The following is a 15,531-nucleotide window of genomic DNA, read 5'->3' as shown; positions in this document are numbered from 1 at the left end:
TGTGGATCAGGACGGCAAAACCAGGGGAGCGACTAGCCAGCACCCCAAGTTTAGAGAACCATGATGGAAAGAGAAGCATATGCATAGGTACCTAGGTAGGCATGGTAAGACTAAGGTGGACATGTATCGCGATACTAGCAGGCTCTTGATGGATTACACATGGAGGTTTAGAGTGATGATGAGACTAGATACTCATAGCGATAGTAGCTGAAAGGATCAATTACCTCTGGGAGTGATGTAGTCTAGGTAGGTAATAGTAAGGGTTAGCTGTGGGAGAGGTTCACGGGTTCATGTTTGCATGGATAGAAGTGCTATTAGCTAGCCGTTCCCGAACTCTGATGCGCGCTCACTTGATTGCCCTGGCTTTTTATCTCATGTTTCCCTTGGTGGATGGCAATCGGATAATGTTGGACGCTGAATTCTGGTCATCAGTAGACCTTGGTGGTCATGTAATCTGTCTGCTTGCCGCTTGGCCTGTTGGACATCTGAGCACGAAGGTGTTCGATATACGGGTCCGCCAGCTTCTTAGATGTCAGGTCTGATCAAAGAGAGGCGTGGGATATCTGGGAAGAAGATGCTACATATCAGAATGATCAAGGACAGAGAAAAATGCCAACCAATGTGCCAAAGCCATTTCATTATCCATCTCCGTTTATCCGTACTCATTGATGGTCCCTGATGCGCAGTCTCAACGCACCTTCACATGTGATAATAGGTAACACAAGGATGCCATGGCGTGGTTTGATCAAGGCAAGCAGTCTTCTGCACAGCGCCAAGTGCGCATGCGTATGTTATTCTCAGCAGGGCAATTACAGCTCAGCCAACATTCAGCTCATCACTTTTCCGACGCCCTGTAGATCTCAGTCAATGTCCATCTGCTCATTGATCCAGGCCCAGGCTACCCGGGAGTCGTGCAGACTCAGCTGCACCTCAATGCAAAATACAGTGATTCGTTATCGCGCCTGCATCTCTTATCGACCACGCCTGCCAGCCAACCACAGACGCGCAGCCAGTCACCAGCCCGCTTTTTTTTGTTTTCCTCCCCCACCATCCAATCCAGACTCCCCTCCTCAAACCTCCAAGTTTTGGAACTGCAGCATCTCGTCACTCTCCCTCTCTCTGGCTGGAACAGACCGCAAGGGAAACGAAGCAAAAAAGGCGATACTCGACGACAAAGCACCCGCACTGACCGCCAGCCCTTCTCCTGTGTCTCCTGTCTCTCACCAATCTCGCCCACCATGGAGGACCAGCTGGCGCAGCTCCTGGCCAACACGCAGCTTCCCGACCAGGCTCCCCGCCAAGCGGCCGAGATCGAGATCAAGCGCGCCCAGACGAATCCCGCCTTTCCCGTGTCGCTGGCCCGCATCGGCGCGCACTCGTCCATCGACACGAGCATCCGCCAGGCCGCGCTCAGCACGCTGCGCCTCTTCATCGAGAAGAACTGGGCCGTCGAGGAGCTCGATGACGAGCCGCAGATCTCCATCTCGGACGAGGCTCGCGAGCTGCTGAAGCAGACGCTGCTCGAGCTTGCCCTGAGTCCCGAGGACGACCGAAAGGTCAAGATCGCTGCCAGGTAGGGTGTGATGGACGCTTTCACAGAGAGGTACCCGTGAAAGTCCTTGACCTAACCAGTGGATTTTCTCACCTCTAGTTATGCCGTTGGCAAGGTTGCCATTCACGACTTCCCCGACAATTGGCCCGCCCTCCTCCCTACCATCCTCAATGTCATCCCCACCGGCAACGACGCCCAGCTCCACGGAGCCCTGAGGGTCCTCAGCGACCTGGTCGACGAGAGCCTTAGCGAGGACCAGTTCTTTTCCATGGCCCAGGACATCGCCAAGGCCCTTACCGAGGTCGCCCTCAACGAGAACAGAAAGCCCATGCTGCGCGCCCTCGCCATCTCCGTCTTCCGCGGATGCTTCGACCTGATGTACATGGTCAAGGATGACAACAAGGACGTCAAGGTCTTTGCGGAGGAGCTGCTGAAGCAGTGGAATCCCTTCTTCGTTGCCGTACTCAAGGGCCGTCTGCCCGAGGCCGAGTCTGGCTCTGGCGCTCAGCCCGAGAGCTGGAACAGCATCATCGCCCTCAAGCTGCAGGTGGTCAAGACGCTCCTCCGCATCCGCAGGGTGTTCCCTAACCTTCTGCTCCCCCAGAGCACCACCTTTTTCACCGCCGTCTGGGAGGAGCTGAGCATCATGCAGGCAGCCTACGAGCAGCTGTACATCATCGACGAGGTGCAGTCTCGCTTGGAAGACTCCGATAACCTCCCGTATACCCTCGACCTTCTCATCCTGGAGGAGCTCGACTTCCTCAACCAGTGCTTCCGTGCGCCTCCCGTTCAGGCTGAACTCGACAGCCACCTCAACGCCCATGCCCATGGTCACGAGGTCCCGTGGATGATGGATCTTATGAAGATGCTCGTCGGATACTCGAGGGTTACGCGCGAAGAGCAAGATCTCTGGGACTTTGACTGCTCCCTGTACCTGGCTGAGGAGACTTCGGTCACGGCCAATTACACTGCGCGCACGGCCGCTGGCGACCTGCTCATCAAGCTTGGCGAGTGGTTCAACGAGAAGACGGTCGACGGCCTGTTTGGACACACAAAGACCCTCTTCCCCGGCGAGGGACCCTCGGCATGGAGAAGCCAGGAGGCAGCTCTGTACCTGTTCGTCATGCTCGTCAGTGACTTCCAGGACTTGAGCAAGCCCATCCCGGACGCCGTTGCCAACGCATATCTGGAGCTTGTCGACTTCTCCATCAACCAGTCCAAGCACCCGCTGCTGCGTGCCCGAGGATATCTGGTCGGTGGCATCATTGGCCGCTCTCACCAGACGCCACCCAACCTGGTCGACGCCATCATCCACTCCATTACGAACGAAGAGTCTGAGGTTGTCCAGGTTGCCTGTATCAAGGCTATTGAAGGCCTCGTCAACTCAGGACGCGTGACCCCCGACCGCCAGACGCCCATCATTGCCGCCATTCAAGGCTACATGAACGGCAAGGATCCCGAGGAAATGGAAGAGGCAGACGAGCTCCTTGTTACTCTCACGGAGGCTCTGAGAGCCGCCATTGGGCTCGATAGCACAATCGTCGTCACCAGTGAGATTCCGTCCATCGACCTTCTCTTCCTGCTGGCCAAGCTTGGAGCCAGCAACTTCCAGGTCACCATGCTCGTTACCGAGGCATTTGAAGACATTGTCGGCAGCCTCTCAGACGCCGCTTCGTACGCCGCTCTGTGCGCGCGCATCCTGCCCACCTTGACTGGCGCTTTCGACGTGGCCAACCTGACCGAGGACAACCCCCTAGTCACGGTGAGTTGCCGGCCTTCACCCCCCTCATCGGGACACGGACTTTTGTTCCAACACTAACATGCCCGTAGGTTGCGACCGAGCTGCTCGTCGTCTTGACAGAGCACGGCTCAGAGCCCCTGCCAGAGGGCTTCGTGGCTGCCACCCTCCCCAAGCTGAACCGCCTGCTGATGGAGTCTGGAGACGGCGACGTCCTGCGGCCCGGATCCGAGGCCGTCAAGTGGATCCTGCTGCACGACCACCAGCAAGTCTTCAACTGGCACGACTCCAACGGCCGGTCTGGCCTGGAGGTGTGCCTGCACATCATCGACCGGCTGCTGGGCCCGTCCATCGAGGACAATGCTGCCTCTGAGGTTGGCGGACTGGCTGCCGAGCTGGTGGAGAAGGCTGGACAAGACCGACTGGGACCATTCTTGCCGCAGCTTCTGCAGGCCGTTGCCAACCGACTGGCCACTGCGCAAGCCGCTGCTTTCATCCAGTCTCTCATCCTCGTCTTTGCCCGACTGTCCCTGGGCGGTGCGCAAGACGTGGTGGAGTTCCTCAGCCAGATCCAGATCGGTGGCGAGAGCGGGCTGCAAGTCGTCCTGGCCAAGTGGCTGGAGAACTCGGTCAGCTTTGCCGGCTACGACGAGATTAGACAAAAGTTCGTTGAAGAAGTCTTGCGGGTGAGCCCCGTCCCCGTGCCGTCCGAGATTTGCTAACGTGCGGTAGCGTGATTGCGCTGTCCAAGCTGTACTCGCTCAACGACCCGCGGGTGGCCCAAACTTCGGTCAAGGGCGACTTGATTGTCGGCGCCGATGACGGAATGATCAAGACCCGATCACGCGCCAAGAAGAGTATGTCGAAGCATGGCTTCTTTATTCCCACCACGGCGGCCGTCCTGGACCAGCTGTGCCGGCAGTACGCGAGTGAAATGGAGACTAATAGGCCAACCAAACCAACAGACCCCGACAAGTACACCATCATCCCGGCCACTCTCAAGATCATCAAGGTCCTTATTGAGGAGCTTCTCTCTGCCTCTGGCGCTCGGGCTGCCGCCAACGCTGCCTCTGCTGCCGTGGCTAACGCGGAGTTTGACGATGAAGACAATGAAGAGGAGGGCTGGGAGGATGACGACGACACGCTCGACCTCTCCCTGGGCGCGACCAAGGCCGAGCTGATGGCCTTTGGCGCGGACTCCAACAACCGACAGCGAGACGACGAGACACAGCAGTACCTGACAGAGTTCTTTATCCGCTGCGGCCGGGAGAACGTTGCCAACTTCCAGGAGTGGTACAACATGCTGACGGACGAGGAGAAGGCGAAGCTCAACGAGGTGGCCAACGCCGCGGGCCAGTAGAAGCGCTGTGCGGGATTGCCTCTGGAAAAGGCCTCTTTTGTGATTTTGACGGGCGAGGTACCTGCGTGAAGAAATAGTGAGTGATTGAGCAGGGTCCGCACCCAGGTATAGTTCGTTATAAACCCCCTTCCCATATTTTCTGTTTCTGTTACCTGTTTCCATCGTTTCTTTCTTTCTTTCTTGGTGGGTTTATATATACAAAAGCCAAGCGATAGCGTGGAAAAAAAAGGGGTTGTTGGGCATACTAGCTGTCTTGGATGGGTGACGGCAAGCGGGAAGGAGGAAAAAACCAACAAACAACGTCTCAAAGGGGAAAGGGAGGGAGGGGGATATTGAATCGAAAGAGAAAAGTTTACAAGACAAAAGTCAAGAGATGACGATATACATGAAAGCGTTATGACGGGAATGGGGGTAGAAGTGGTGTCGGTGGTGGTGATACATAGATTCCTTGACTTATATACTAACCTGCTTACTGCTACGTTGATAGTATAGAGAATGCAATGTGTGGTTTTATCATTTACAAGCGGAGATGGGACCCCAGCATGAACGTTGGAAGCCCATCAAATAGTGGTTTGGAGTCTGTTCTCACGCCAGCAAAAATAGCTATAAAGGAGTGACATTCAATATTCCCTAGCACAAGATCACAAGAGTAATACCAGCCTGTGTGATCCATATTGTACAACCAAAAAAGCAAACAAGATCCTCCAAAGCCACCACTTCACAGCAAAACACCTCGCTGTACTACTATCCCATCATATAATATCACCCCCTCCAAAGCCAAACCCACCACCCCCAAATCCTCCGCCGCCATTCCATCCACCACCACCACCACGCCCGCCAAACCTCGGTGCACCACCCGGCCCGACCGGATCCCACCTCGCCCCCGGAGGCGCCTGCGGATCGTAGAAGCCCTCGTCCGGCCCCTCCCCGCGGCCCCGTCCCTGGCCGGTGAACAGCGGGTCGTCAAACGTGGGGTGCATGCCCGAGAAGCCGCCGGCCCGAGGCCCCCTACCGCCGCCCACAAAGGATGCCCTGAGCGGATCGTGAGGCCCGAGCCCGCTTGGGTTCAGATCGTCATGTCCAATGTTGAAGGGGTGCCCTCCTTGCCCGGGCATGCGTAATCCGCCCATCATCCTCGGCGGGCTGTTGATCTGGTGCTCGTCTTCGAATCCTGGAGGCGGGAAATCACCCATGGGAGGCGGGTGGCGAGCAGAAGCCGGCTGGGGAGGCAGTCCGTACGGGTTCACGGGCTGCTCAAAGCTGCCAGGGCGCGCAGGATCCGAGGGATTGTGACGGCCCGGCTGAGGACGTCTGACATCATCATCCACCTGCTCCTCCGAATACCCCTTCTTGTCCAGCCCGGGAATCAGCTTCTGCACAATCTGGACCTTGACATCATGCGCTATCCGCTCAATAGCACCGCCCGCAAACAGGCCCCCTATGCGCTCAACCAAGGCACCGCTCCGGTCCTCGTTCCCGCTATCACTCGTGATGCGCAGCGGTAGAGCGCTTTCTTGAACGACGTCCTTGACAGCGTACTCGATTCGGTAAATCTTCTCGTCGCCGACGGCGAGCCCCCGGATCTCGGCCCTTGAGCCCAGGCGGTCGACGCGGACGACGAAGATCATGGACGACTGCTTGTGCTTGTAGACGAGCGATACGGATTCTGGTCTCTGGTTCCATGAGGGTGGGAGGCGAGGGGCGAGGGACTCGCATTCCGCTGTGGACTGTTAGCCTTTTTTGTATGAAACTTGTATGGACTTGTAACAGGGTGAGGATGGTGTGTGTACAAGGGCAACAGTGGGAGCATACGCAGAAAACGAGACTCATCAAAGCCGACTAGTCGAAAGTCGAGCAGGGCCAAATAGGCGTGCACAGCTAAAGCGATTGCCTCGTACGGGCTCTTGATGGCTGGTGAGTCGTCCTGGGCGGGGAGAGCTTCTGCCATGGCCTTTTGGATGGCCGCTGGGCCGAGAGGGCCTGCCTCGGGGGGAGCCATAGTTGAAGACGATGGTATTCAGTGTCAGTGATGTCAGGGTGTTTGTTATCAGACAGGTGACGAGGGTGATGATGATGATGTGTGGTTGAGAGAGGCTGGGGTTGAGGCTGAAGTTGGAGGTTGGACAAGTAAAGAAGAGGAGTGATTCATTAGAGAAGAGCTGCAGCTAAGGTACCTAGTATCAAGATGATACCGTAGTAGAACCCGAGACGTCATTGTCACCTGCCTGCCTGGGGAAGCTGCAGCAAGCTCTAGTGGGGTGTGGCCTACCTGTAAGCTCCAGCACAGTTACAGCACAGTTACATACAGCACAGTCAGTCGCTATAATGCCTCCATATGTACAATCACTATCGATACCGTCAAGCAACCTAACGCCCATCACATGACACCGCGTCACCACTCAACACGCCCAACCCTCACACAACACGTCAACCTCAACCCCATCCATCACCATCACCACCAACAGCAACCCTCAACACCACAAAACCACCACCATCATCACCAACCCCCCCCAAAAGAATGCCACCCTCACCTAACCCTCACCAACCCTCCTCCTCCCACTCCCGCTCAACATCCTCCTTCCCCGCAGATTCCGCCTCCCCCCTCCTCTCCGCATTCACATCCTTCCTCACAATCGCCATCCACTCCCTCCTCTACCACCGCGGCCTCTACCCCGAACAGTCCTTCCTCGCCGCCCGCGCCTTCAACCTCGCCGTCCGCCAGTCCCGCCACCCGGGCCTCTGCGCATGGATCAACGACGCCGTCGACGCCGTGTCTGCCCGTCTCCGCACGGGCTCCGTCTCGCGCATCGCCGTCGTCGTGCACGGCCCTCCGCCACAACAGGTCGTCGTCCGCGAGAGGTGGCTCTTTGACGTTGATCGGTTCCCCAACTCCTGGGGCACCGCTGCGGAAATACGAGCCGCAAGGGCACCGCCTTCGCACCAGCTACATCCAGACGAACACATGGGTCAAGACGCAGATGATCCGCAAAAGATTAACTGGGCAGACATCCACGAGGCCCTCCGCGCAGCCCTCCAGCGACTCGCCTTTGCAGCTCAAGCAGAGCCAAAGCTGCCCCAGGGATGCACATTCACGCTCGCCGTAGAACTCAGAGAAGACGCCGAGGCGCCCATAGGAGTAAGCCTTATTATTAGACTGACCGCATTCATCATTGAAAAAGGCCCCTCTATAAACATCCCCCTCATGACACCGTGACCACTGTCAAATACCAGCAACAATCGTAACCCAAAAAGGTCAAGCCCAGCTCACTAACCACTCCCGTCTGTCCGTAGCATCCCCAGCTCTGGATCCCTTCCGAAGCCCATCTCCAACCGCCCACAAAGGAAAAACCAGACCAGGGTGAAGCCCTTGGCGGTGCATCAACCAAGCCCATCCGCTCCGTAAGGGCGAAGCCGCTCTTCTTTGAATGCTGGTTAGAAAAGGGCCCCGAGGCGCCAGACGAAATCACCCAGTCGAACAGCGGGACCACCTACAGCGCAAGCTCCTCATGAACCGACCCGCCTTGGGGGTAAGATCCGAAAAGTGATATACATCCAAAGACACAACGCGGCGGTCTGGACCAGAGTGGCACAAGAGTAGAGAATGGAAGAGGCGAGGAGGCTTCTCGGGATCAACAGTTCCTTGTCCAAGGCGAGGTTCCAACTTGTAGCGACCATCAACAGCGTGGCAACCTCCATGAGAATGCCCAAAAGAAGGACCGCGTTGTGCAAGGACATGGGCATTCTTGGACGTTTTTGTGTGCCGTTCCTCTTCGCGATGCTCCGTCCTCGGGACAATTATGAGGAAAGTTGCAGAGACGATGAGGATACGTAAAATCACAAATGCGAGATGCTGGCCCAGGGTCATGCACAATGGTTTCGGTCTTGTCGGGTTTAGTATTTCAGCTGGCTCTCCTTCTCGTATATCTGAGCTGTGGGACGACGGTGAGTGGACGAAGAAGTTAACGAACAAGAAGACGAAGCTGGATAGCTATTGAGTCGGGCCTCCCCGTATCAAGAATTATGTGACGAGATGTTGACATTGACAGCGACAAAGCAAGTCGAAGTTTGACAAAAGATGGAAGAAGAGACAAACCCAGCAAGCCATTCTAATAGACAAAACACAAAAATAAAGGAAGAAAAAGAAGAAGAAGAAGAAGAAGAAGAAGAAAAGAGCACATTATCCCGGTTCGGACCACGCATAAAGAAGCAACAACTCAAGATCAGAAGAGAGAAAAAAAGAGAAGGAGGCAGCAACAGGTAGAAAGGGCTCAATGAATTAACTTAAAAAAAAGGCCCCAAGTTCTTTTTGTAATCAAAGACAGATTATCCTTTCCCCGAGACTCCCCTATTTTCGCGTCGTTGCGTGTATTCGACCTTCCCAGAAGCCTTTTCCCCCCTTGAATACCAGAGAGAGGAGAGAGAGAGAGAGAGCGACCCAGAAAGAACGACCCCTCGAAATATTCTGCCTTGTTCCCCCTCTGCCTCTCTTTCCTGTGCCGGCACCGCACCAGCGTCTATTAGGCAAAATAAAATAAAAAAGTCTTGTAAGAAAAACAAAACGTAAGAAGATAAAAAGGCCGACATTTACCATGCGATCATGATGGAACCAAAGAAAAAAAAACATCAAATCAGACCGCTTCTCGGGTTGAACACACAAGATTAAAAGAACAAGAACGTCCAGCATCTCTCATCATCGTCATCGTCGCTTCACTCCGCCCCCTTGAGTGCCGCGCGCATGCTTATCATCTCCCGCTTCAACCGCGCATTCTCCTTCTTCATCTTGGCCAGCTCCTCTCCTTGCGTCTTGAGCTTGACAATCAGCTCCTCCTTGTCTTCTTTGCCCTTGCCCTTGAGCGCCTTGACAATCTTGCCAAGCTCGGAGTTGAATCGCTCGTACAGCAGCTCGTTCTCCGCCACAGCCTCCTTGTGCAGCTGGTCAATCGACCGCATCTTGGACTCAGTCGTCTTGAGCGTGATTTCAACGTCCCGCTGGAGCTCGTCTTGCCTGTCACGCAATTCCTGCATCACCGCGGGCATCTGGTCCTCCAGCGCGGCCACCGACGAAGCCAGCCGCTGCAGGTCGACCATTGGGGAATCGGAGTAGCTGCCACTATTCACTCGTGCCATTTCCTCGCCAATCTTGGACAACTCCGACTGCAGCACGGCGTCTGCTTCGCCCACTGCCGTCTTCTCCGTCTGCAGCCTCTCGCGCAGCTTTTGCGGCGACTGCAGCCGGAGTTTCTGTGCCGGGGTTCGCGTCGGGCTGCCGGACTGCCTACTCGGTGATTCGCCAGACGAGCTTCCAGGTCGGATGGGCTTGGGTGGCAGCAGCGTGGGAATGTTGGACGTCGACAGCGTCTTGCTGTGCGTTGGCTTCGGCCTCCTATAAGGGGGCGGATCCTGTCTGGTCGGCGAGTTCCCGCGCATGGCCTGCTCCAGCTTGGCTTGGATCTCCTTGATGGGCGTTCCAGCTCTCAGCCGGACGCTGCCGTATAGGTCCGCCGTGGCAATGTTTTCCTTTAGCCGGGGCGACCTGAGCTGCTCAGGGCTCATGGGCATCCTGGAGGCAGGGATCGTGGTTTTGGGACTGCCATTGACCTGTTCTGACGTCTCCTTTGTGTTCTGCAGGGGCTGCAGAGCGCTTTCCCTCTCTTCGCCCTCTCTATCCTCCTCGATGCTCGCCGTATCTATCAGCGACTTGAGATCCGACAGGGAACTTCTCCTCTTGTACTGCCTCCTGGGTGTTCCGGGAGTCGGCGGCTCGTGTGCAGGCTCTCCAATCGTGTCGAGCGGGAATTCCATGCGATGTGAGCTGGGCGGTCTCGCCGGGTCCTCAAAGGCAGTGGCCACATGAGGCCGGTCTCCCGATCCGGGCCTGCCCAGTGTGATTCGCTTCTGCATATTGTTGTCGTCAATCGACCGTTGGCGCAGAGCCTGCTGCATCGTCGCCCTAGACATGCTCGCGCTCGCGCTCTCGCCCGTAGCCGGGTGCCGATGCTTGCCGAGACTTCGCCAGACAGAAGTGCGCTCCTCCTTGGAGTTGGAGTTTTGCCGGAGCAGCATGTCGAGGCCAAATTTGCGGCGCAGTGACGATGTGTTGGAGGTGACGGATCCCTGATGGGATTTGTTGCCGCCGCCGCCGTTGGCGCGTGCCTGGAACGATTCTATCAGAGCCAAGTCGGCCAAACTAAAGCCAGCGTAGAGAGGCTCGCCGAAGATCCTGTCGCAGTCATCCACCAGGCGGTCCAGCAGGTTGATGTAGTTGGCCGCCGTGCCGTCCGTCACCAGCATCTCCGCAAACGCCAGGGTCAGCGCGCCGCGGTCACTGTCATTGCTGCAGCCTTCCAGTAGATCAGCCAGCAGCTTGATGAGCGCCGTGAATGCTCTCCGATTTTGCGGAGCCAGCTCCTTAAACAAGAAGTTGACAAAGTCGGCAAACTCGCCGGGGACTCGCTTGTTGGCTCGCTCCTGCAGAGTGTCGAGCATCTTGATTGTTGTGACTGGCCCAATCTGGTCAGCCCAGGCGATGTGAAGAAAGTTCTCAAACGCCGTGAAGACGACCTCGGTCCCGACGTCGTTGGCGACTTCCACCTCTTGCGGATTCTCAATGAGTCGGTTGTACAAGTCGTTCACCAGCAGTTCATCGGCCATGGCGCGGTGCAACAGGGTCCTCCCGTGAATGGAACCCTTGCGGTACTGAAGGGCCGTTGTGAAGGCCTCAAAAGTCTGCTCCAGCCGAACAAGGGGGTTCTCCGGCATAACCTCCTCCACCGGCCGGCGCGAGTTGTCCTTGCCCCTGATCGACCCGTACATGGAGTGATGGCTGTCGGCTCGGTGAAGCGAGGCCTGGTGCTGATGCTTGGTTTCAGAAAGCGTCGTCTCGGAGGCGTTGTTGGAGCCGCCGCTCCACAGGCTGGTGAAGAGCTTGACGGGAGACGCTGCCAGGAATGAGCGCGTCTTTTCGGCACGGTTTGATAGACATAGTGTCCGCAACATCTTGGAGTGATAGGAGACCATGGGGGCCGTGAGGTTCCTGTTGGACACATTAAACTGGATACTCAAGAGTTGCATTACTGGACTTGATGTTAGAGCCCTGTGGACAAAAAAAAAAGAGTCATAGAAAGCAAAGGGAAAAAACAAAGACATGGTGGCTTACTTCGTCTCGACATGGTTGGCAGGAAGTCCTCCAGAGCCACGTCGTCTTGAAACTGCTTCCCATTGAGACCTACCGTGAGCAGGGAGATCCTCTTCATGTTCTTGCTGGCCACGTTGATGACAATCTCGATGCCATAATGTCCGACCGGAGCGCCCTTGGTCCCCTTCTCATGGTCGACGACGACGCGAATGAAGGCGGGTTCGCGCCGACCCTCGACGAGCTGGTCGGCTCCCTCCTGGAATATCGCGGCGTGCAGCCCCAGATTGTTCTCCGGCATGCGCACTGACCGCAGCGTCCAGCTAGGGTCCTCTCTCTCCGCCTCGGGGAACCGGGCCTCGATCCTGGCCTTGACAACGTCTTCGCTCCACTTTGCGGCCTTGCCCTCAAAGGCCTCCTGTAGCAAGAAACAGCGCGACGTTATCGCCTTGGGAACCTTGTGCTCACCCGGGTGCATGCCCTTCATCTCCGCGCTCGACGTCATCCAGACGAGGTGGCCATCTGCCGATTCTGTGAATCGGACATCAGCAAGGTAATGCCATCCAGTGAAGATGAACTCGTAATGGCTCGGGCCGCCGGCCGCATTCGTCATGGAAATGAGAAGCTCCGCCGCCGAGGGCTTATCGATCTCGCGCAGCAGATCCCGGCCCGTCATATTGTTGTCGCCTGATTTCCGCAGCATGACGATGCAGTCGGAGAAGAGGAGGAAGATGCCGGCGTCGTCAGAGTCGACAGTGGCTTGGTACGGCGGCGAGAGCTCCAAAAAGTCGGCAGCCAGGATCAAGCGCCCCTGGGGCTCGAGGTCCTTGGGCCACGCCTCGACCATGTTTCGCAGCCGGTTCGTAATATGAGGCTTGTCCGGCAAAGGGTCGTCCATGGAGCAAATGTTGGTGATGATGTCGCGTGCCTTGAGCATGGGCTGCAGCGCAGGGTGCGTAATGGGTAGGGATGCGATGATTTGGTCAATGAGCAGGCTGTACCGCGGCAGCCTCTGAACCGGCTCAATGAGCAGCGAGCGGATGGTCTGCTCGCCCGCCTGGCTGAAGCGCTGCCGGAAGCTCGATTGCTGGTCCAAGAAGGAGTTTAGCAGTGTTGGGAAGTGCTGGCTGGCCTTGATGTAGTCCTGGTAGCACTGTGTAAACTTGGGGAACCATTCGAGGAACAGCTTGGCCATGGCCAGGGCGCCCAAAGGATCCTTGGGGCGGGAGCCAGTGCTGCCCGTCTTTGATGACGCAAAGTTCATCGTCGGCGTCTCCATGTCCTTGACGGCGTCTTCCTCCGTCTCGTCCATAATCTTGCGCAGCTCCTCGACAAAGGCCGAGTTGACCTGCAGGATGCCGTCCGACGACTTGGGGAAGAGCTTCTCCAGTTCCTCCTCAGACGGACTCAGGCTCTCGACGGATCGCTTCTTCGCATTGTTCCTAAAGTCGTTTGCGACCGTCTTGACCAGCTCCTGCACCTTGAGCACGTAGCGCTCCTCTGTGTCGACGAGCTCGCCCATCTTCATGCGCAGCTCAATCTTCTGGTCCTTTGTGAAGATCTTGTTGCGGTTGAGCGGCGTGGGCTTGGAGGGCGCGCGCCGCAGTTTGCTGGTGGGCAGAAAGACGGGCTCGCCAAAGAGCTTGACGAGCGGTGTGTAGGGTCCGTACTGGCGCAGTGTCGGGTCGATGATGTCGTCCTCGTCGTCGGGCACTTCCTCGAGCTCCGAGGGCTGAGGCGGCACGATAGATCCCGGAGGCAGGATCAGGTCCATGTCGACGTTGCTGATGTGCTGCGTCTGCAGAGCCTCTTCAAGGGTGGCGACGACATCGACCGTGTTTTCGCTCTTGACCATCTCCTTGACGAGGTCGGCGGCATGCTGCTCGCTGAAGAGCGCCGGGGCGCTGGGTGGACGCTTCCCCTTGGGCGGGTAGGCAGCCTTGAGATGGGCCTTGACGGTGTCCGGCAGCTCCTTAAAGTAGCGGAAGAGGCCAAAGGCCAGGCCGCGGTAGACCTCATCGCCCTGGAACTCGCGCGGCAGGTGGTTGACGACGCTGTAGAAGGGCGAGGTGGGCGAGATGGTGATGCGCGGAAAGGACTGGAAGCCGGCCGGGGTGAAGACGTGGACCTGGACGCGGGAGCTGTTGAGGGTGTAGTTGGCCGTGGTGGAGGGCCCGTGGAAGATGAGGACGGGCAGCTGGCCCAGCAGAGGATCGGAGGCGTGGTAGAGAGCAACATGCTCGGGCGAGAGCGCCAGCTCGTCCGTCACACGCACCATGGTGTTGGGTCTGGGTCAGTGAACGGCGCTCATAGCCCGGCGGAGAGAGGAGGGAGGAGAGGTGGTGATGGTTCGAGGGAGGGAGGGTCGCGGTAGGTTCGTTCGGTCTCGGTCTCGTGTCTTGTCTTTGCGTCGCTGTCGTGTATTGGTCTTGGTTCGCTCTGCTGCTGTCGCTGTTGCCGAGAGCCAGCCGCTTGGAGCGCGTCTGCGAGTCGCCCTGTGTCTGCTCCGCTTTGCAATCGCCGGCCGCGTCTCGTGAGGGTTCGCTTCGTCGGGAATCGCTCGTCTTGCCTCCGTTCCAGGTGCAGCAGAAATGTGCGATGCGGGATGGAGATCAATCTGTCTGTGTCCAGAAACAACGGCCTAGAAAGAGTCAAGGCTGCTGAGGGAGGGGTGACATGGGCGGCCAGGGGTGGACCCAGGCTATTTGCTTAGGTCCCGTCTCCAAGCCCAGAGCGAGCTGTTGTGATTACTTCAATGGTGAGATTCGCTGGTGGCTTGCCGCGGACTGCTATACTATTAGGGAAAACGGGCGATATGGTAGTGGTGGTGGTGGTAGTGGTAGTAAGTCGTAGTAGTGATGCTCAATAAGTGATGATGGGAGAGGCTGAATGAGGGCTGACCAGCGGCTCGGGTCGGGCGTTGAAGTGGCACAAGATGGCGTTGACGGTGGCAGGACAAGGAAGGACCGGTTGCTGTGGAAGCAGCTTTTGAGTTTGAGCGACTGTTTTGTGTTTGGATACTCTGCACGTAGAGAAATACTTTGTGATGTTATTACAAAACTTGGAAGGGAAACAGAAGAAAGGCTGGGTATGTAGGTATTAGATGAGATGAGATTCGAGATTGAACAGAAAATCGGCCATCAGCAGCAACAGGATTGCTGAAGCGCGCTCGACTCCCCTGGCAGAGCGGTGGCGCAATGCGCAACCGAGAAATTAAGATGGATGAAATTGGATCTCGCGGCTTCATCGACGGGCTCGCCCAGGGGCCTGGCCCTGTCGAGGCTCTGGTCCAGGGCGGTTTGCAGCGATACAGGCGCTGAAACGGGCACCGCTACAGGGGGGGGACACCGCCAGGGCACCTACCAGACAGTAACCTGGAATACCTGAAGTACCTAGTAGGCATTGCTTGACCTGGGCTGGTCCAACTGCGGACGAGACTGGAGACGTCAAACCCACATGCTGAGGTGATGCATCCCTGCCCTCGAAGAAAGACACCACTCTCGGAACATTTGCAACTCGGGGTGGACATCCATGGCTTGGTCTTGAACCCAGCTGCAGCATCAGAAAATTGATCCATCGACTGTTGATCTCCAGCACTCAACCTACCTTATGCTCCTCGCACCCCCCCAGCAGCCGCCCCCGCTGTTTTCTAATGAGACGGGCCCTGTGAAACCCGCTCCAGCTCCCCCCAAACTCCCCTACAAAGCCCAGCACCCCGCTGAAAACTGTGGCGCCGGCTCTGGTGACAT

The 15,531-nt window shown here is 57.1% G+C and overlaps 5 protein-coding genes across 5 annotated transcripts; 3 read left to right on the top strand and 2 right to left on the bottom strand.

Annotated features, from left to right (window-relative positions):
• Positions 1 to 1,238: 1,238 nt before the first annotated feature.
• Positions 1,239 to 4,650, top strand: TRIREDRAFT_104161 (uncharacterized protein; the record flags this gene model as incomplete). The annotated part of the gene is made up of 4 exons (XM_006962791.1): positions 1,239 to 1,573; positions 1,652 to 3,314; positions 3,383 to 3,954; positions 4,023 to 4,650. The coding sequence occupies 4 exons, from the start codon at positions 1,239 to 1,241 to the stop codon at positions 4,648 to 4,650; spliced, it is 3,198 nt and encodes a 1,065-aa protein (XP_006962853.1).
• A 764-nt stretch (positions 4,651 to 5,414) lies between these two features.
• Positions 5,415 to 6,634, bottom strand: TRIREDRAFT_29957 (uncharacterized protein; the record flags this gene model as incomplete). The annotated part of the gene is made up of 2 exons (XM_006962472.1): positions 5,415 to 6,370; positions 6,463 to 6,634. Coding segments are annotated over 2 exons (1,128 nt in total), but the record flags the coding sequence as incomplete, so codon positions are not given.
• A 534-nt stretch (positions 6,635 to 7,168) lies between these two features.
• On the top strand, positions 7,169 to 8,160 carry TRIREDRAFT_104159 (zeta subunit of DNA polymerase; the record flags this gene model as incomplete). The annotated part of the gene is made up of 2 exons (XM_006962790.1): positions 7,169 to 7,786; positions 7,942 to 8,160. 2 exons carry the CDS (start codon positions 7,169 to 7,171, stop codon positions 8,158 to 8,160), a joined length of 837 nt encoding a protein of 278 aa, XP_006962852.1.
• A 1,197-nt stretch (positions 8,161 to 9,357) lies between these two features.
• TRIREDRAFT_75210 (uncharacterized protein) lies at positions 9,358 to 14,232 on the bottom strand (the record flags this gene model as incomplete). Its single annotated transcript, XM_006962568.1, has 3 exons — positions 11,795 to 14,232; positions 10,135 to 11,723; positions 9,358 to 10,080 (listed from the first exon to the last, which is right to left on the bottom strand). Exons 1-3 carry the CDS (start codon positions 14,058 to 14,060, stop codon positions 9,358 to 9,360), a joined length of 4,578 nt encoding a protein of 1,525 aa, XP_006962630.1. The 5' UTR covers positions 14,061 to 14,232.
• Positions 14,233 to 14,458: 226 nt separating this feature from the next.
• On the top strand, positions 14,459 to 15,102 carry TRIREDRAFT_104157 (uncharacterized protein; the record flags this gene model as incomplete). The annotated part of the gene is made up of 3 exons (XM_006962789.1): positions 14,459 to 14,624; positions 14,859 to 14,870; positions 14,912 to 15,102. 3 exons carry the CDS (start codon positions 14,459 to 14,461, stop codon positions 15,100 to 15,102), a joined length of 369 nt encoding a protein of 122 aa, XP_006962851.1.
• Positions 15,103 to 15,531: the final 429 nt, after the last annotated feature.

Source organism: Trichoderma reesei (assembly GCF_000167675.1).
Source record: "Trichoderma reesei QM6a unplaced genomic scaffold TRIREscaffold_3, whole genome shotgun sequence".
Classification (NCBI taxonomy): domain Eukaryota; kingdom Fungi; phylum Ascomycota; class Sordariomycetes; order Hypocreales; family Hypocreaceae; genus Trichoderma; species Trichoderma reesei.
Note: the sequence above shows the minus strand (reverse complement) of the source record. Positions and strands in the feature narration are given on the sequence as shown.